The sequence below is a fragment of the Thunnus maccoyii genome, chromosome 9 (genome assembly GCF_910596095.1).
Source record: "Thunnus maccoyii chromosome 9, fThuMac1.1, whole genome shotgun sequence".
Lineage (NCBI taxonomy): Eukaryota > Metazoa > Chordata > Actinopteri > Scombriformes > Scombridae > Thunnus > Thunnus maccoyii.
In genome coordinates this window covers 33,702,938-33,725,280 of record NC_056541.1, presented here as the reverse complement: position 1 = coordinate 33,725,280, position 22,343 = coordinate 33,702,938, and the positions used below count along the sequence as shown (strand labels likewise).

General features: G+C 39.9%; 1 protein-coding gene across 4 annotated transcripts in view; it reads left to right on the top strand.

Annotated features, from left to right (window-relative positions):
- The first annotated feature begins 2,674 nt into the window (after window positions 1-2,674).
- nsmfb (NMDA receptor synaptonuclear signaling and neuronal migration factor b) overlaps window positions 2,675-22,343 on the top strand; it is a 59,967-nt gene continuing 40,298 nt past the window's right edge. For 2 of the 4 annotated variants that reach the window (XM_042420173.1, XM_042420171.1), the window contains exons 1-2: window positions 6,195-6,385; window positions 6,528-6,679. In XM_042420173.1, coding sequence (XP_042276107.1) covers window positions 6,305-6,385; window positions 6,528-6,679 — 233 coding nt within the window. In that variant the 5' untranslated portion in view covers window positions 6,195-6,304. Of the gene's footprint in view, window positions 2,828-3,940; window positions 4,067-6,193; window positions 6,386-6,527; window positions 6,680-22,343 lie in introns of those variants that run through there. The other 2 variants (XM_042420172.1, XM_042420170.1) reach the window with 2 other exon arrangements.

Here is a 22,343-nt window from a genome sequence, read left to right as displayed (position 1 = left end):
GTTGGCTTGGCTGGTGAGGGAGGGAGTTGTATTTAAATGGTTGCTCATAATGTTCACCTCCGAGCAGCTGACTTATGGAGATTGGAACGGACAGCGTATCCTTGAGCAAGGTCAGGATCGTAATGAGCCCGAATATAAAAGCCCCTTTAATGTTCAGATCAAAAGACAGCAGGGCAGTGGTAACGTATCCTTCAGCATGATCTTCTCTCTCACAAGATAAATGGTGTGGCTCGCAGAAAGTACTGGGAGTGGGATCTAATGGCTAGAGTTGATTTGTGACTGGAACGTCTCCACTTTCATTCCTACCATTGGATAGAAAAATGTAGTACACGATAATGCACTTTGCATTTCAGGGTAATGGAGTGTGTAGAGAGCCTCTTAAATGATTATAAAGCATGTCTTAAATTGATATTTTATTTGACCGTAAAAAGAGACATTGATAAAATGATAAAATACTGCAGAAATTAAATGAATAAATTAAAAATGAATTAGATCGAATTAACTTTAGTTTAATGATCGGTAGAATAACAAGTGATAACAAAATAAAACAACCATTAACAAGATTAATAAAGAAAAAGATTCATTTGTATTTCAATGCCATTTAAAAAGTCAAAAATCATGAAACTGAGACTTTATTTTTGTTGCAGCACTACAGGTAGCGAAAGGGGAGCACAGGTGGGAGTTTTATACAAATGAGGCAGCACAAAGCTAGTGGTTGATATTTTGGTTTGAATTTATGTGTGTCTTTCTGGTGCAGCGTCACCAGTGTTGCAAATTAGGTGATTTTTTTCAACAAGGGCAGGATAAATATGTAAAATATGCAGCAATTATGTCATAATGCTGAAAAATGTAAAATATATATAAACTCTCCAATGAGATGCATTAAAATGGCATTATAAAAATAACATTGAATGTGATTATAGCAGAAACGTTGCTGATTCTACTGTTGTCCTCTGCTTCTTTATACTGCATGACCCCATTTACAGTTATTCACTTCACATCTTCTGGACATATTTGAATAGCTACGAGGTATCCAAAAAGCCGAGTGTAAATGCAACCAAGAAGCATTCACGACAAACTGAAATTCAATACTAGCTACATGTTGAAAAGATGTATGAGATATACATATGATGTATGAAGTCTGGGGGCATCTGGTGGACCGGTAGACAATAGCAAAACCAAGGGAAGAAAGTGTGGTGCTGAAGGATCCCTGATCATTCAACCATTGAATGATCTGTATAGTGAAGAGAACTGTGTGAGTGAAACCCATGAAGATGACAAAACCTTTTTCTTGCGCGTAGTTCATAAATACAGTTCATCCATGTGTTTGGGTTTGTTTATGAGCAGTTGTTAGCGAGCCAGCTAAACTGTTACTGTCGTAACTAAACTGCTTAAGTTTACAAGTTATTCCTCTTCTGACATTCTTTAGATGTAACCAAACAACTTAAGCTGCATTACCTCCTACCACTTTCTTTGGGTGGGAGTGGGACTTATACTGATTTGCATGGGAATCCCTTACATTACTCATTGCTGAAAAAAGTAATCACATTACTGCAACAAGGTACAAAGTAATAGGTTACATCAGTTTTTGTGGGTGACATTTCATGTTTAATTCTTGAAATGCATCACAATCACACTACAGTGCCGACTAAGACTGAAATTGCATCTGATTGATGCTGTGTGAGCCCGAGATTTACAACTATAGGTGCTTGCTTCATTACAACAGGGCACATTGTGTCCAAAGCTTTAATTTTAACTCTGGGATTGTTGCCCCTCCTACACCCTAAATCCCCTGTTGGCCAGAGAGATATCAGTATGACAGACAGTTCTACAACTGTCAGTTCTCTTGGGGCTCTCTGTATCCTCACCTCTGTATGACAAGCCCACAGGGATAACATCACCAAATGCAAAATGACAGGGACTTGACTACATGTTAGCAGACAGTGTTACAACAGGACAAAAGGTAACTCAGCCCAGTTTATTAAAATGGAAGTAGATAACCAAGACACAGACTGCTGTTTGCTCAGAGTGTATCAAACAGGTAGCAGGCAAACATCAAACCAATTAAAAGACAGAGATATTGAGGTTGAGGTATTTGTTGTACAGCTTCAGCTTCACAAATGAACACTTGGTGTCTGTTGTAACTACTCCTCCTACCTACAAGTAAAACACAGCAGGATGCAACAATTATATACCTGAAGCAGGTTGCATCAACACCGCTTACGCCTGTTCTTAAGCTAAGTCAGTCATAACTTGGCGTTCTAAGTCCGATCTAATAGCTCTGCCGGTTGCACCAGCTAGGCTTAAGCCTTCTTCTCACTAAGACTGGGTGTAAATCTTATGCCTAGTCAGAAACAGGTGTAAAGTCAAAATCTAGGCTGTTTCTATGGTAACACCTTTAAACAACATTACTTGTGACACGATCAACATTGTAATGACAATGTTAAGTATATCGACTTTACAGTGAGCAGGCTTTTTGACGAGAGAGAGTTATTAGGGATAGAAGCAATCCATTGGACATATACGACGATGAGGAGCTGATGGAGAGGTTTCGATCTATTTGAACTTATTGAAGAGCTGTCACCGGAATTGCAGTTTGTGTTGGACCACAATGCAACATAGCAGCTGCTAATAGCACTTTGTTTTTATGCAAACATCGCGTTTCAAAACACAGCTGGAGACATGATCAGCGATGAGCCGCTGCCTTGCGTGGTATGCTTACCTCCCCACTGAAGTGGAGTCAGCAGTGATGAAACAACGATTCTGCCAGGCCTCCAGCTTTCCTGTCATTGTGGGCTGCATCAATGGGACTACTGTCTGGATCCAGGTACCATATGAACTCGAGTATCTTTATGTCAATCGGAAGGGTTACCATTCAATCGATGTTCAGATTGCTTGTGAACGGGCTGCTCCTCAGTGACAGTGGCTACCCATTGAAACGCTGGCTGATGACACAGATAATTGATCCGAGGACTGAGCAAAAACAGTGGTATAACATCATCCATGCCACCACTTGGTCACTTGTTGAGCGATGCATCAGAGTCTTCAAATGTAGATAAGCTACATAGTGTGCATATCTTACAAAAAATTTCCCTTGTACAGAAACTATAATTAGCCTATATAATATTCCAATACTCCCACTTAAACTTCAATAATTGCCTTTTTTCTGTCTTTATTCTGAATTATTCATTTCATGCCTAAAATTGTCTGCAAATTTATGTTGAATAACTGAACAAATGTGTAAACATGGAGATACAACTGCTTGTTGTAAACCAAATATAAAGGACCGATAAAGAAAACAAATATAAAGAATGGACAGCGATGTTTGTACATAAATATTTTATTGTTTATCTCCAAAGGCTGTCACAAGGTATTCTGGGAAATATGTAAGTGTAGTACATGTAGAAGGTGAGGGAATATGGATCCAAATAAATGTGTAAAAAACGTTACACTGCTAAATGAAAAAACGTATATCAGAGAGTGAATTTAACTCTCAGTGGAGCTGAGCAAATTAGCAAATATAGTACAGCAAATATATAATATAGAAAGTTTCCTTTCTTGAATAAATACATGTAATAAGGACAAATGTGAGGTGAATAGCCATCTTGTCTTAAATCTGGTTGATCTGCATTTAATAGAGGTGGGTTTATTTTAAGATATAAGCTTTTCAGGCACAATATGTGGTTAAATGACCAGGATGGGAAGCTTCCCTGGTCTTATTTTAGTATGTTCTGCCCTAATTCCCCATATACATTCACAAGCACTTTTCATTACTGTCCCCTGTCCTGTGAGCATTGCATTTTACAGCCCTGTGTACTATCAGCATGGTATATCACAGCTATAAACTATGTTTTATCTTGGCCAGAGAACATAAGCATGTCATTGCTTACTCCCTCACGCTACACACACTCATAGGCATGTATATTATTATTTTACCCAGGTTGATCCATGGTGTGTTATGGCCTGTGTGGGGGATTTTGGATGGAGCCATTCCCAGTGCTGATGTTATCATGCATTCATGCAATGTCGGCAGAATGGGAAGAACAGGCCAACATCCAACTTTGGAGTATGTATGCATTACACCCTCTGCTAGTCATTTAAATAGCCTTTAGCTACTTTTGTAGTGTTACATATTTGGAGTGGTATCATTACTTTACTGAAGCTCCTATTAAATAAATTGAGTTGATTGATTTAGTGTTAATATTAGATTTTATATCGGTGTAACTGCCAGTAATGGAGGCTCTGCATCCATTATGACAATAATGCTTGTTGACACTTTCGTTGTCTTTTCACCAAATGGGAGATATCTTTGGAATCATAATATGATGATATTGCTGACTTGGAATTATAACTACAAGGCTGATGAACTTGTGAATGTTTTTTTTTTTAAATTATGGTCTAAATAACATGACATAACATGAGACTTTTTGAAAGATTTGAACTATGCAAGTTTTTGATAGTGTGATAGTGTTACTGATACCATATCCACTTAGCTGTAATAGCCAATATTTTGTATCAATGTTCCATATATTTTAAGTGAATCTGTGGCAAGACAAAATAGATAATGATGACTGATAATATGTAATGTAACAGAGCCCCATAAAGTAGAGTCATATATTCAGCAAGTGTAAAAGTTTTAGAGCAATATCTATCTAAAATTTGCTAGCATTAGCTAGCGGTCATACCAGACCAAACGAGGGTAGCAGCAAAATGTCTGCGTATATTAAACAGAGTAACGGGATGTTTAACCATAAATACAGAAACATAGATACCTCACTGCTATATGTCGCTGCTATGTGTCTGTATGTCCGCCATGTTGGGATGATCAAGATCTACTGGTAAACAAATCTCAATGTGTACTGACAGATGCAGACTTCACCACAAAATCGACTGTAACTCTCAATTGATTTTCATGAAATCTTGTTTGTTGTAAACGTGAGAAACTGAACATGATACTGGTTACTTGTGTTGAATTAAATTCAGTTACTGGTGGTGATTTAATCAGCTCTATGGAATAAGACCAAGCACATCATGCAACACTTTCCCCGGTCTGATAATGATTGTTTCTATTTTAGGGTTACCATCTCTTAGTAGGTAGCTAGTTTACTTACCCTTTACCCTACTACAACAGTAATGTTCATACACACCCTCATCCATATATATATTTTCTAAGCTGCTGAATCACATTCACCTATAATGAGAATAACAACACCAAAATCTTGAGACTCCTACCTACTCGGGGGCCTGTCAATTGTTCACAGCAGATGATATAACTAGAAAATTTCAGAGAAATTTTGAGTGTACCGCTGCTTGGTGTGGATGTGGTCCTCACAAAGACAGAAATCCTCACACACACAGATCTAAAACTCATATTGGTCCTTTGTGTATGTGTGTATGTGACAGAGTACACACACATACATAAGATTTCCCCTATCAATAGGTTTATAGGCCACACACAGGGAGAGATAACAAATAATTAAGAATTCTAGCTCTCTACCACTATTCACGTTACTCTTTGCCTGAACTAGTGCGCTTCCACATTGCATCTTTTGGTAATCTTACTTGCATTGTACAGTGAAAATATGATTACTTTGTTTAGTGTTGTCAGCTTTGTCACCTTTTACTTGCCAAAATGTTAATAATGGGTAGTACAGCTTGCTCTGTGAAGGGATGCCATAACAACTGGAGGAAGAGAAAAGACTCTTTAAATCAAGAGTTTTTTGAACATCGTTCAAAAAACTCCTTTTGAACAATGTCAGCTTTCAAAAATACCATTCCACTTTCATCTTGTTGGTGTAGGATGATTTAAAGTCAAATAAAGTCTTCAACTGTTTCCTACTGTCGGAGGAAAACCTCCGTTAACATATTGTTAAATTTAATGGAGCCGAGCAGGTAAACATCTACTCCTTCTAAAAGATAATTTAGCATTTCTTACAGCTCATAAACAGACACTAACCCGTTCAGCAACCATTTCACATAATTCTGTATTAATTTTACCCTCATGTAATGTAATGTATTATGATGTGACAATGCTGTGGTTAAGGTCTGGTCAGGTTTAGGCACAAAAACCACTTGGTTAGGATCAGGGAAAGATCACAGTTTGGGTTAAAATGATCACTTACACATCTAGGGAGAGTGTGTATTTTCAGAGCAACGGGTCTCCGGAGCAGTGGGCTTTTGTTTTTGGGAGAATGGACCAATGGCATGGCACCATGGTACTGTAAAACCATTGGATCTCTGCAGTGTAGCTGCTGAATGTTCCCAAATTTCATTCATTGAGGACAACGCCATTAGCTAGCAAACTATGCTAGCGCTAAACTGGAGAAAAGAATACAATTGCATTCGAACCAGAGGAGGAAGAATGGGCGTCGCACCCCTCTTCTGGGTAGCTTCTGTTACACTAACTAACACTTGCTAGCTTACACTTAGTAAACATTATTTCTGAAAAGGTTTTCTGCCCATATATCAACCTAAAAGTGGAGCCTATCTTCTCCTCAGTATAAATGAAGTTCTTTTATATTCTACAGGTTGGCAGTGAGGAGTGGCTCAAACTCTACTTGAGATGCAGTGGAGAGAACAGTCAGCAGGATCCTGCTGATTGTTGGACAGCTGTTGATGTGTACAGTGGACTAGGCATGCAAAACAACTTCAGCAGATTTGTAATGGAGAGTCTTATCAGGTATACACACACACACCACTGTGCAGGACGTAAAAGTACCCCACTGCTTGGGGCTGATAAGGGAAGGCTGTAGGAGAAATTTGGGATATTTTTATTTTGAAAATAAAAAAGCCTCTTACAAGTTGCAGTTACTGAGGTTACTGACAAGTTATACCAGTTCAAAAAAATGCAACTTTAAAGCTGCACTGATCAATATTTTTATATTAACAATGGATCAAATTACTATTTTTAATGTGAAAAGTGAAAACCACAGAATTATCACCCGACTCTACAGCTCTAAGAATCTTTTTGGCATCTTTCAATTTCATTATTTTGGTTTTAAGTCTTGAAACCCTACCATCCCAAGTGGATAGCTCCCGGTCCAGTGCACACTGGGATAGATTTTATCCAATTCTATACATGAATAAATTATACTTTGCATTTATACATGTTGGTTAATATATTAATGGTTAATATTGAACTTTAGAGGTTGCTGAAGCATATTTCATAAATGGAACTGTTTGTAAACATTAACTTTGTGAAAAAGAGCTTCTCTTGAAACCAAGTAGGACCAAACACAAATGCACTCCTATAACTATTTGTGAAATGTTTAATTTATAACTAAAAGCTGTGGAGAACTGGGACTTACATTTCAAGGCAAATAGACTGATGGTTTCAAATGAAGAAGCACCTCATAATTTATTGCCACACAGTCTTCTTGGAAGAAACAAGCTCAACAGGGAGTGAATATGTAAGCAATATTACACGAGAGGGTGTCACTGAAGTATCACTGAAGTGCTAACAATAAGGTAAAGCACACCCTTGAGTGTAATATTGCGGTTATACAACATATACCAACAAAATAAAAGATATAAACAAAATTTAGTCATATTGTGAGGCAGTTCCCTCAAAAAATAAAAAACTTTTTGCTTGTGTTATCTCCGTTTCCATGGAAATACATGGGGTATGACTAATACCTAGAAAACAATCACTCACGTCAGCAGAATCCCATGTAATGAAACCTAGTTTACTACTCCAGCAAGTAGGTCGACCCTTAGTAACAACCTAGCAACAGAGACGATTTCTAGTCCCTGCTGACTCAGCTAGCTAACTTTAGCTAACACTTTCTGGAGATAGCAGCATTTCCTGAACTGAATAAATACCTCACATATAAACACAAAACTGCTTTGCTAGCTCAATCTCGTTGTAACTAAGATATCCGCTGAAAAAAAGAATTTTTCCATGGACAGATTTAGCTACTTTGTCCTCAAACTTCACAGACATTTTTAAGCTAACTAGCTTAAAAAATTTTTAAGCTAACTAGCAAAAAATGTGAAGTTTGCGCTCTGGGTTTCCCCACAAAACAAAACAAACAAACGACACTAGCAAAGCAACACAGTACATAAAATTAAGCCAACAGAAATGTCAGATAGGTCGGACCACCGTGTTTAACTAAATATCTTCAAATGTTACAGTTACGGCTGAAAATGACAACAGAGAAAAACATGTTTGCCAAGTTCACATATCTCCGCAATTCAAATCAACCACCAGTCGTCTACCCAGAAACGACTTGTTGTTAACGCAACTTCACAGTCTGTAGTTCTAATATTTTTAGTGATGAGGCTTTTTTGATTTGAGCACGGCTAGGTGCGCTGTCATGGTGATTTGAGCACGTTCTAAATGTCTGGTTGACCAATCAGATTGCTTGGTCGGAACTACGTGTTGTATAATTAACTGTACATTGAAATGATAGATTTATTCTAATGTATGTTGATTAATTTCTTATTTATTTTAGTATTTATCTACATTATCTGACTGATTTCACCATAAGGCATGAATATGATTCATATAACAGTGATTTTATTTTTAGGTTTGTGGTTATTTTAGTGTGAGAAACTTCAGACGTGGCAGGCAGAGGCCACTTGAAGACACTGAGGAAACCCGGCTTCAGGCTACACTGGCTTTTTTTCTCTGAACTGAACCTCCCAGGCACAGTTTCCTCTGGGCTGTTTACTGCAACCTCTTATTGAGGTTGAAAGTTTACAGCCTTCCTGGGAGGTTCATCCTCAGGCAAAGCAGCCTCTGGTGCCACATTCTCTCCTCTCCATCCCTGGATATGTTGCATTGCTCTACATAAAGTGTTTGTTGTGCCTGTCTGCCTGCTTCAGTTGCTTCTCCTCATTACTCTTGTCTATCTGCACGTGGGTGGTATGGACTACATCGGTAACAGCTGATTGGCAGTATTACGCTACCATTTATCAACCTTTGCAGAGGTTTTCTCTCACTCACTACACTCATCAGCATTCTCACAAAAAGCATCCCACTTAGATAAGTCTGTCAAGGAAACTGGCACAGCGATGCTTAGATTTCAAAGGTTCACGTTTTGTGCAATCACATGCCTCAGATTAGAGATAGTCCCTGCCTGCTGGTACACCTAACATGCTGGATGGAGTGCAAATGTTTCTGCAGAGTGTGTAGGATTTCAGCTGTAGCTACAACCACACAAGCTAAAACCTTCACTGTCTCTGCATGAGGCACACTCCTATAGCAGCATCGTATGGTATGTGTGTGTGTGTGTGTGTGTGTAAGCACGCATACAAACACCTATGTGTGTTTGCGTGTGATTTTGTGCGCCTGGGTAGTGAAGAACTGTCACTGTGGATGGGCGTGAGAGCCACACACTAGCCGCAAAAAAAAAGAAAAAACAGATGGCTGCTTAAATATTCATAGAGACGATTTGTTCACATATTCTGCTCACCATTGCTTGACTGGCCTCACGTGCTGGAAGAGGAGGAGGAGGAGAGAAGAAGAGGGGAGGCGGCGCAAGGAGAGAGCAAAGAGGAGGAAGGAGGCGAGATAATAAAGGGGGAGGGCAGGCGAGTGTGATGGATGGGCATTGTGGGTTGTGGTCTCTTGTATGCATACATCCATGCAAGTGGGGCGTTGTGGTTACCCTGCTCCATGGAGGTCAGGTTGTCTGCTTTGGTGAATTCCTCCTCCTGGGCCGGTTCTGTGCGCCACTCTGGGCTGATTAGGACAGAAATCGTTGATATTTCAGTCATACTTAAGTCTTCAGACTCCACACCAAAGCAAGCCAGCACAGCCAACAGCATGTAGCAGGGCAACTTTGAGGTCCAGTCACAAATAGGTACTTGTGTGTTCTCATCAGTCACCATTTGCATTATTTATATGGGCGCAGAACCTCTCTCCCCAACTGACCTTTGGAGTTTTGGGTCTGAATCTGTATCTTATTTGCTATCCAGTGAATGAGATATGCTGACTCCTGTCTAACCTTTTCAGCTGTGACTGGAAATCTGATGAAGAAAGCTCAGATTTGTGGCGCTGCACTTTAGTGATTTATTGCTCAAACAAAAGTTGGCAGTTTTATGTGCAGCAGCCTGTCAAGGTGGACCAAACCCCTGACACAAAGAAAAGGAAGTGTTTTCAGAATATGAGTATAGCCTTAATTGAACATTCATTTGTTCTACTTTTTAATATAAACATGCCCATGGCTGATTTGTGGAGACCATCATGAAAAGAATGACAGCATTGGTTACATTTATATGATAATCTCTTGTTGTCATGTAAACTGTGACTTTTGTGTCTCAGAAGAAAAGGCCGAAAGTATTGTGTCTTTGTTACAGCCCTGCAAAAATTCTTAACTGTGAAGAAAAGTTGGACATTTTCTACGAGGATTAAATGAATTACCTCTCAAAGAATAATTATGGGATAGATGGTGACACCGGACTGACGAGCAACGTGAAAACAGGAAGGAACTGAATGTCGAACAATTTTAACTTTATACAAATGATAGCTCAATATGCCTGGAGGCTCCGTACAGATTTGCCAAAAAAAAGAAACAAACAAACAAACAAACAAAAAAAACCCAGAAGGTAAAAGTGATGCAGTCGTGGAAAAGGAGGTTTAGCTGAGTTTTGCTAGTTTTGCTAATGAGCAAAATAGTTGCTGAGTATAAAATTTTTCAACTTGAGCAAAAAAATGTGCTTAGCCCAGGGCTGTAAGAACCTACTTTGCTACTAGCTATAGCTAACGCCTGTATATTATAAACATTAGCTTCTCTGCAGAAATAAACACAGACTTAATAAACAGTCCAGTGGTGAAATTCATGCAAGGAGGTCAAGGAATACGGTTGAGCCAATAAATTAGACAGTCAACATCAGTTTCTTGTAAGCATGAGCTCAAAGGTACTTTAACCAAGTAGCATTTTACCCAAACCATGATGTTTGCCTAACCTGAACCACACCAAACCAAACCTCAACAACACAAGTGGCACAGCATAAAACAGTCATAAGAATTGTTTTGTTTTTTTTTGCCACTACAGGCACCAGTCAGAAAACACTTGTATGGTTCTTTTAGAAAGGTAACAACACACAACCTATTTTGTCATTTAGTTTGGAAGACTTGTCGGATATGTGTTACTGAGTTTATATGTGAGTCTCTGTGGAAATATTTGAACTGAATCCAGTGTTCACCATTGACTGCAGTGTGGCAGTCTATATAATGGAACGAGAACATACAGTATGTAATGCAAATCATCCGACTGAACTCTTACTCACCATCCACCCCCATCTCCTGTATGTCTGCGATAATGAAGCAGGTATGAAGTCTCTGAAGTCTAATCCAGGGAGACAGATCTTATTTCCATGACTGTGATGACAGATAGCATGGTACCCTCCATTGTTCTATTCTTATCATACAGTCACTATAGCTTTCTGCTGCTAAAATCAATGGTGGTTTGAGGCAGTTAGTGACTGACGATCTAAAATCCCTGCTAATTATTTTCTTTGTGGTAAGACTGTGACCCCGCCTCACCTCACCCTGGTTTTCTTGCCTTGGTATATATGCTTTTTGGGTTAATTTTTCATGCCAGTTAGTTGTGTTTGTGTGCTGAATTAGTAAGTCATCAAGCAGGAAAATCTTATCATAGACAGAATTTTTCACACTGTCAGTCTTGTCCAGGTCTGCTTTGCCCACACACCTGATTAGCAGAAATATTCTGGGCTTTTTCTCCAGATTAGAGTTTGGGGTTCACAGTCTTGGGCTGGGGTGATTATGGTAGGCGAAGTGTCAGACTGGAGCTGCTTGGCTGTCTTTCTGCACTGTGGGAGTTTTTGAAATATGAAACGTGATGAGCTTTGTGTATACACTGTAGCCTGTACTATGTATGTTACACATGCTTTCATAATAATAATGAGGTTTCCTTATATTGTGACTAAAAGGAAGAATTGCTTTTTTCCTCTTTGATTGAATATTGACGTGGAATTGATTTTGTTTCCCCAGAGAGCAGGAGATATTCTGTATTATTCTCAGGTCAATACTCATCTTGATGGGATTGGAAATGAAAGTCAAATGATCCTCTCCCCGTTTACTGTGCTCTGCTTTTGTTAATCTTCAGTGTGGTCCCTGTGCAATCTGTACTTCCTTTATTGTAATGAGCTACACAGTTCCACAGTTCGCTAAATCTCAAGCAAAATCCTTGCTGCTGGTGCTGTCTGTCATTAGGAGGTGCAAAAAGTAGAATGGATTTAATCATTTTATGGTTACTGGCAAACCAAACAAGCGTGATTGTCTGACATTTGATAATAACTTTTCCTCTGTTTCTAATGAGATCATATTCCACTTGTGAGGGATTACACGTCTATTGCAGAGAGTGATTTTACGTAACAAGGACCTCTCAGTCAAAACAAACCATGTTCATTCAAAGATGGCGCAGACTAGAGTGCTTCTCCAAAAAAAAGATCTTGTTTCAGCAAGTTCCCCAAAATGATATGTTTACATTCAACTTACAGAAGTTATTATCATACATTATCATGTAAGTAGGAGGTGGCGGTAGATGGATGGGTCAACAAAACATCAGAGAGTGAACACTGGGCTTACATTTGGCAGCTGGCCTGAAACACAACTCCAAATGAATAATGTTGCTCCTTAACTGCTTGATGTGTAAATAAGATAGTGTTAGTGCTAACAAATAACTTAAACATATATATATTCAATGTTACGTTCACAACTGCAGGTTTAACAAAGTACTTTACTAAGTACTGAGTATTTTAACCCAAACCACTAATCTAACCGAGTGTTTTTATGTGCCTAATTCTAACCAAACCTTAACCATACTGTTGTTGCATCATAAAACCGATTTATTTTTCAACAGCAATTTGTAACAGTTTGTGGAAAGCACAGAATAAAAGACAAAGGCGTATTTTGCTGTTGAATTTGGAGGACCTGGGCAGGAAGATATGAGAAATGAAAACAAAACAAAAGTAAATTAAAACCAAACTTTTGATTTATGTTCCAGGAGTACATAAGCCTCATTCAAAATCATACTGACACTTGTAATAATGCACATTGCAAAAAGTGTAACCGACTTACCACATTCATGCTTCCCAGAGGATGAACCCTTTGCACTTTGGACATTCCTCCAGCACCACCCTCTGGCAAAATGTCAACTGTGCACAAAAGATATAGGAAGGTAATTAAGTTGCTGAGCACGATCATGGTCTCGAACCCCTCAGATCATGACCCACTCACACTCTCATATTGTGTGGTGGAATGAGTAGGAAGCAGGGTTTTCAACTTTTATGAATAGTCTTATTTTTCATTGGGCTAGAGCTTAAAAATCGCATTCTGATTTGAACTATTATTATGCACTGACAGTGTGCTGCTTGCCACGTGCCTGATTAACCTCCAGTGTCTCATGACTACCAGTTCATGTCAACAGCTTTAAGAAAAGTTCTGTCTTTAATGTGCTGTGTTACCTGGAAATGTATTTATTAGGCAACACAGATGAATGTCACAGCATCGTCTTGCTTGATAAGAAACTGCAAGATTACTTCACACCTCCTCACATCCAGCACACACCCAAATAACGAACATGCGTATTCATCTTCTTCTCCCGTCTTTGCCCACCCCGCACCTGTCCAGGCCGTGCAGGAGACAGGCGGCTGGCTTCCTTTTATGGTCTCAGTTTCCTTCCTGGAAGCTTCAGTTGGATGAGGAGAGGAGAGGAGAGCGCAGCGCAGCAGCGTACTCACTGTATCCTCCAGCAGTGCCGCTGCGCTCCACGCTGAGCCCGCAGACCTCTGAACATTCAGCCTTTATATCCAAAGATATTATAATGATAAATATGAATTTATTATAGCGTGACTCGTTGGATACGGATGAGTTTCATTTCTCCGATTAGTGTTTTTCTTTCTTGTTTGTTTCCCTCGCCGATCAGTCAGTGGAATGGTCTGCGTTTTCTCTCCTGGGTCGTCTCCACTTCAGCATGGGAACTGCGGTGTCCAAAAGGAAGAATCTGAGGAGTGATGCGATATCGTCTGTGGCAGCAAAAGTTCGGTGAGTGTGTCCGGGGGGGGGGGGGGGGGGGGGGTTTGTTGCCGGGGTCTCTGCGCTCTGAAGCCGCACGGAGAGACCCGGCGGAACGCAGATGAGATGCGCCTGTCGGGTTCAAACTACCACAAGAAGGTACTTTAAGAGGTTCACACGTTTAGACAAATTACAGCTGGGTGCCAACTTTCAAGTGAATATTCCACTTACCTTCTATTTGACAATAAAATAATACATTCTGCAGTCATAACTGCTCCTCTGGTGCTTTTATATTGTTCGTGACTCCTTCATCTTTAGGTTCTCTATAGAGAGTGCAGGTAGCTCCTTTTAAAGTTTTACTTTGGCTTATAGCTTGTTAGAGGATATGTCAGTAGATACTTTTAAGTAAACTATGAATAAAAATCACGAATCTTCCCTGATTCGAAAACATATCTTCCTCACATTGCAGACCCCTTTTTTCACATTTCAACAAAGTTTTAAGCACCTTATCTCCTTTTTTGTGATTTATATGTACACAGTGTGGGATAATATCATGTATATTAACTTAACAGGTCAAGTCAATTTCATTTATATGGCCCAAAATCATAAATCACACATTTGCCTCAAAGGGCTTTACAATCTGTACAACAAAGACTCCCTGTATCATTGGGCCCTTAACTCAGATCAGGAAAAACCTCTTCAAGGAGGAGAAAAGGGAAGAAATCTCTATTTGTTTTAGACTCATAATTTAAAAAAAATTGGCTATTATTTTCTCAGCACAATGACCTGAAGACAGTGATAACACATTTGAAATACTCTGCACAGTAGTCTACACAATCAAGTGAAGAGAAGCTTTGCTTCTTATGTTTGTCCTTTGGTTTGCATGCTCTAGAGCCAGGATGTGTGCGTTTATTTTATTTTACTGACATGGTCATCTATAAATGTCTAACGTCCAACTGGACTCACTGGACTTGTGACTAATTCTAATCACACTTTAAATGTGTGAGTCACGCCATTAAAGGTCTTTGTGTCAGATCCGTGTGTTCTTGGTCTGAATAAGGCTGTGGGATGACTAATGTTGTATGGTAGAAGATGCGGTCTTTCGCCCACTTACTGACCTCAGGAGCCAGTCTCTTAAAGCCGGCATGCAGTCAGATGAAGCTCTGCTGCTCCTAGTCATGTGTGCATACACCTACTTTCCTTCTGAAATGCATGATCCTGCTGGTCTGCAGTAACACACATGCACATAAACAAACAACCCATGACCTCTCCATCTTCACAGCCACCGCCACATTCCCTGATGCACACGTTTTCCTGTTCTATTTGTCTTCCTTGTGCTGTTTATCTGTTTGTCGCTTCCCTCTCCACTTGGCTCGCTTTTTTACACCTCACACTTAACTCTTCCATAAATCACTTTCCAATCACAGCCAGCATCCCGGACACACATGTGCACCATGGCCAAGGCAAATGTGTGCGCACATACTTTCAGCCATATCTGCGATCGTGAGATGCACTCTAGTTGACAACGAGTTTAATGGCTCTTAGCGAACAATAGTGTTTCCCCCGAATCCCAGACGCTTCTCAGTCTGAGCCGAGCCAGGATTAGCGGTGCCTCGATGAATTAGTGGGGGTGAAGCTGTGTCACTTCTCTCTGACAAATCCAATCTCATGTCTTTGTCTTTCAGTGAGTTTGAGTAGCAATACAGTGGAGAGATTATGCTGGAAATCAGCGTGTTTAATCCCCCGGCGCTCTGCTTTTGACCCTATACTTAACACATCTGTCCCTTCAAGTGTCACTTCATTCACTATTTCACTTGAAAATGCTGAATAGATCTCTTCCTAAGTAACTGGAAACATACAGTAGATTTAGGTTGACTATGGGTGCTTTGGTCAGGTTTTGGGGGGGTTGGGGTTAATGCCAGTATTTTTAATAATGTCATCAGCAAGTAATGTTCTCAGGTGACCAATTTCAAATGTTTGTTGGCTAGGTTTATGATTAATCACTGATTGATAGTCAGAACATGTCTGAAACAGAAAAGATGGTTTAAAGGTTCATATAAAGTGCCGTTGAACCACATCTGAGGGCAAAAGTGTTCATGGCTGCTTTGAACAGTGGGTGGGGTGAGATAGTCTTTCTTGGAAGGCATTCACTGTGTTGCAATCATATGTGTACATGAAAAGTAATGGAAGTAGTGTGTAAGATGAGAAAATTAAAACCCTGCTAATTGTCTCACATCTGCTTACCTGGCCAACCGCTGCGGAAAGTTGCTGTGATTGTTGGTTTTGGAAAGTTATAGAAATTGTCAGACACAGCCCTATCCAGACATTTAAAAGGTGCTGTGGGGGGGGTGGGGGAGGGGGGGCTGTAGATTTCACAAACACTCTACCAAGCATCAAACCTGTGAGCTAACTGGTGAACTGGCGATGTGACGATGCTCAAACAGTTTGGGCTCCTGATGTAAACGGTGCAGATCGTTTGCCCTGCTTGAGATCCTTGTCGCTAGAGGTCATTAACTCCAGCGCTTACCTGTTAGCCTCCTGCTAGCAGACTGCACTCTGTCAAGGAGCTGAACTGATACAATGTGCACTGTAGCACAGTACTAACGATCTCTCTGTAAAGGCAGATTGTGGAGACATTTTAATTGTTCACAATCTTATATTGTCATATTGCCCTCCCCTAATATCTACTTTTCAAAGTGTAATTTCCATGAAAGCTGAAATAAAAATTCAGACCTAAAATCAACATACACACTGCTTTTTAACATTATTTGCCCAGATGAAAACTTGTTAGTGTGGTGACTGGAAAATAATTTGTCCCCATAAGAAGTCACAGGTCAGATTTGTCAGAGGGGACGCTCTCTGTCCAGAGAAATCTGGGCTTAAGCCTTGTTAGATTGTTCTCCTCTCTCATCCCTTTGTTGTTCTTTGGTAATCACACACCATGAGCATGCTGTGAAGAGTTTACTGATGACACCTTGCAGGGTTTCTGGGTAATCACCAAGGTAGTTAGGTTCAGAATTTTCAAATATACCTCGGGTTGTTGACAGCATGAGGTGTTGTGTTTAGAAAGGAGCTCATCTGGAATCAGCCATGAATCAGGCAAAATGTTGTCATTAACCTGAAATGAATTAAACATGAAATTAAGTATTCTGAGCACATTCAGGCCATCCAGCTATTTCCCGTTCTGTATTTGTTTTGGCTGCATGTGTGGCATCTTGTTGGCAGAGCTGGGTTCATCAGGAGAATGAGGGGAAACATCTTATGTGCATAGAAATGGGATGAGATAGACTGCCAAAATGAATGTGCATTTGAAACTCGGCTGATTTGAAATAGATTGTCTCTTTTGAATTTTGAGTCATTCTAATGCTAATGTATGTACAGTCTTGACTGGCTCTATTTTAATACACCAAGAAAGAAGGAAAAGGTCGATGAAAGTCTTGTATGCTTGCAGAGTTTCTGTCTTTTACTGTGCACTTAATCATGTGTTTAACGTCTCTTCAAGGGAATTTGGGGGAAGATTCACTGCGCCTGAAACACTTATAGGCCTTTTCCATACACATGTGCCGGCTTGACTCAGTTTGACTTGGTCATCAGCCCGGCATGGCAGGGACTCGCCTGAAGGTGTGTCTTTAACTGATGACGCTTATCTTGAATAAAAAAAGCAGCAGGTTTTTTGTGGCTGTGACTAGTGGTCAAAGTCACGGCTATAAAACAGTGGATAAACACATTTAATTTCCTATAAGTTCTTCATAATAAAAGCCTTCCATTAGTTTGTCAGTGAAAGCTTTTAATATGAATCAGCAACAGTGGTAGGAAATGTTTTCATCGGCAGTAACTTAACACGGCTCTGATATGGCTGAAAGCGATCAGAAAACAGTGAAATAAAGCAGATATCTGAAAGTTCAAACTAAACTTAAAACCTCTTAGGCTTTTAAAAATGTTTTTCTCTCTGGTCTCCAGCTCAGACATGAATTTAGTCTTGCAACACGTGCTTGTTTGAGGAGGAGAAGGGAATCATCATGAGCTTGCTGCGGTCGGGGAGACTTTACCGCAGGCTGCTTGGAGGCGGTTCAGGCACACTTTGGCCCGACTCCGGAGATGGTCCATCTCAGGCGCGACTTGGCACGACTTGGCATGTTTAAACTGGTAATGGAAATGCAAATAAACGCGACACGGTTTGACTTGGCGCAGCCAAAAGTGCCAGTGGAAAAAACCTACTAGGGATGGCTCAACTGCCTCCCTATCCTGTTTATTTGTAGAGCAGCACACAAAAACCAGGCCGTCAGCTTTCATCAACCACCGGATGGGAAAGATCACCAGCACTTTGGAGTGAACATCGCCTTTAATATTTCAAGAATGTTTGAGTCACTTCTGAAAGGAATTGCACAGCACAACAGTTTTCAGACCTTAATAGTCTCCACTTTGGTAAAAAATGTGATTTCATGGCCTCCTTCTCACAAGACTGTGTGACTGGCAGCAACCCGGTCCTCATCACTGCACAGATTAGCTGCAGCCACGGTCCAGTGTTGCTATTAGCTATAAAACATCTGGGTCCCCTCTCTAAAATATAGACCTGTCAGAATCACTGGTGCAAAACCATATGAAGTTTTGAATTCTCTTCATGACTTTTAAAGGGACACTGCTGTCAGATGATATTCAGTATCCTTAATTATGTGTCGGCACATAGGCTTCGTTATTTTAACACAGTAAAGAGAGGTCAAAGGTCTCATTCTGAGCCCATGAATGCAGCAGGCATGGTTAAGTTGAATAAGTGAGGAGGCCAAACCAGCCCAGTATCCCTAGGAATTATGTGCGTCTTGGATGATTCTATATCTAATGATTTATGTCCAGTGACAACATTTAGTCCAAATGCAGGAAGTAGTGCGTTCTTCATGTAGATTAACAGAAAGTAAAGAGGAATCCACATTGGGAACGCTTTTGAATGTTTTTTTTACATCTTTCACTCACTAAAATGTAACAATCACATTATAATAGTAAAGTATTTACATCAGCAGCCATTTGAAACACAAATCTCCTGCTGTCTATATGTTGTGAACTATATCTAGAATAACTGATCAATGAGCTTGTGTGCAGGGGAAATTACATAGAAACCATAAATAAAAAGAATGCAGTTTTTCCTGTATATTTCCCATGAAGCCTACTTGAAGAATTTCAGTAAAACAGTTGACTTGGTGAAGACAAGCTGTCAGGTGTCCTCTTCGGTCAGGAGCTTTGCTGCTGACAGGACAGCTGATTCAGAGGGTAGTGATGCTGGAGTCAGTGTGGTTGGAACAGTTAGATGTATCACTGGCACTTCTGCATCGCTGTGTGAATTCCCAGTAAGGGTGTGGAAGTGATGGACAGGTGTGTAGGATGTCACTAGAGTTTGCATCCCATCACACATTTACTCATATTTTTCAGTTTTAATTTTAAAAACATGGCAGTGAAAATTTAACAGGTTTTGCAGAATCGATTAGTCAATCATCAGTAAATTAATCGGCAACCATTGCCAAATATGTGATTATTTCAGGTTTCCTTGTCTAACATTAAAGAAAATTGAATCTCTTTGGGTTTTGGGCCATTAAACAGCCAAAACAAGACATTGTGATTGTGGCAGTTTTATTGACCAAATGAATTAACAAAAAAAGTTATCAGAAGATGAATTGATAATGAAAATCATCTTTAGTCGCAGCCCTGTAATCGACCATTATCAACATTCTTATCTGGCAATAAAAGTGGGCCAAATATTCAATATCAGTAAATAGACTCAGGTATTGAATTTTTCCGCAGGATTTATGTTTTTGTCAAGGAGAACAGACCCCTATGGCATACTAAAAGTCCCCACTGAAAGAAGACTAACAAAGCTGTTTTATTAGCTATTTTGGTGTGCTGAAACCTGAGGCAACTAGGTTACATTTCAGACTAATGATTAAAATCCTGCTGGTCAAACATTTGATAACAAATAATATGAAAAGCTGGACATTTTACAGAAGAACATCAGAGATGGTGGGCAGTAGTTTGCTCTGGGTCACTAAATCATCTGTGACCTCAGCTGACCTTCAGTATTGACCAGAATAAATTGCAAAAACAATGAAGTTCCTCGACTGTCCCCTTGAGCTGATGGGACCTGGCCTGTAATTGACGTAGTGATTATAGGCACATTTTCACAAGAAATTAGTATTCTGGTCAGTAGAGTAGAGGTCAAACAGAAATGTTCAGTGAGCTGGTGATGCAGTTTCTTTCAGTTTCCTTCAACACTAAGAATTTGAAAATGCCCATAGTGCATGTGTGTGTGTGTGTGTGTGTGTGTGTGTGTGTGTGTGTGTGTGTGTGTGTGTGTTCTGTTTAGGGGTTTTGGGATCATCTTGAAACTCTAGTTGGTGACGAGGCTGGGAAGAATGGGATGGAAAGAGAGTTTCAAAAGCCACAAAACTCATAACCTGTCCAACCTCCAGAGAAATATATTATGGTCATTTAGTACTAAATGGCAATAAACCTCTTGCCTAGTTCCCCTTTAATAAAACCCAATATCAGCCCAATATGATAGTAGACCAATAGAGGACTCTCTCCCTCTCTCAACCTGAGGCTGCTCCTCCATCCTCGCTTCCCTTTAGATGAGATACTTTACTTTTTTTTTTTTACTTTTTTCCCCCTCCAGCAGTCATAGATGAACCCACTTGCAGCCTCTTGGGAGATATGGGTAATTGCCTGACTCATGGCCTTTGTTGTCAGTGGAGTGTAGCGGAGCAAGTGTCTCTTAATGAAGTCATCAGCCTTTTACTAGCCAGCCCTCCCAGTGTGTGCTGAGCAGTGAGATAGGCAGTGATATTGTTGGACAGTGATACAGAGAGATAACAAAAGGGACACAAGTCAGACTAGTGCCGTATAAATCTACAGTATGTCTTTTCCCTTCCTTTTATTTAACCAGTTAATTAAACAACCAACCAAATTTTTTATTTTTGCGTCATTCATATAAGCTAGATTCAGAATGCATAGTGGAAGAGGCCATGGCACTGAAAGAAGTTGAAGTGTTATTCTAAGTGTACGTGCTGAGGAAAGTATCAGTTAATTTGAAATCGTCAAAGTGTAACAAAGTTAAACTGAAAGCAGATAAACTTGGTTAAACAATGAACGCAGCGGAAGTGTCACTTGAAGAGGAAGTGATGAAAGCAGTCAGTGTGTACTGTAAATAGTTAAAGTGTCAGATATATGTTAGCAGCAAAAGCAGTTAAAATGTCAGTTGTCGTTTCTTCTTTTTCAAGCTTTTGAGACGAGGTTAACAAACCTTAATGAATCAACCACCATCCCAGTGTTTGATCATCTGGACACCTGAGTATTTTAGGGTTTTGTTGAGCCATTTCATGGAAGATGGACACTTTTGAGTCACCATTGTATGTATAATACAAATGAAAATGAGACTCACTTTCCACCTCTCCCTAATCACACAGCTCAAACTATGGGATCAAATCTACAGTATGAACCCCCATAAAAAAAATCATAACTGTATTCTGTATAGAGTCTTCATACATTACACTTTCTGTTATATTTCCTCTCTTCTCCTGCTGCTGTAAACCGTTTTACTGATCTCTCCTTTCCTCTTTACAGTTTCTTTTGTTCATCCAGTTCAGGGGGCAACATCAGTTGTCTTTAATAACAGATAACTATCTCACCCTGTTAATGATAGAAGCAGGGAGAGCAGTAAGATGGCCGTCAGTCTCCTCATTGATCTGACTAATTATGATCGGTATCACTGATCACCTCCCAGCGAGCGGATGGAACACGGAGAGCACAGCGGGGTCAAAACTTAAACAAACCTCCTCTGTCAGCTGGAGCTGCACTCATCTAACAACCGGTCACAGAGAAACATGCAGCCTCACTTTTAAGAAAAGTAGCTGCTGTGTCAGTAACTACAATATATGCTTTTGATGATAGATTTGGACTCATACTGTCTTTCTATTGAATATCAGTGCATCAGTGTCATCTACTCCTGGTATGAGTGATGCCTCTGCCTGGCTGTAGCTACAGAGAAGAAACCCTACAGTCAAATTCAGTATAATTTGCACATTTTGGTTACGTATTGAACTTCTGAATAATGTTTTTGAAGTATCAGTGTGCCTCAGAGGTTGAACACAGAGCTGTTCCAGGGTGAGAGGCCCTGATCCAACCACAAAGTACATCACACATATAGCAAGGTTAAGTTGCAACAAAAAGGGCACAATTTAATGCAAATGTAGTTTGAGATGCTAAATACAAGATAACAAAACACCAAACACCACTACACACTCCTTAAGCAACATGATGCATGCCTGTAGCATGATCATGCCAACCCTATCACCAGTCAGAAGACTGATTCGCACAA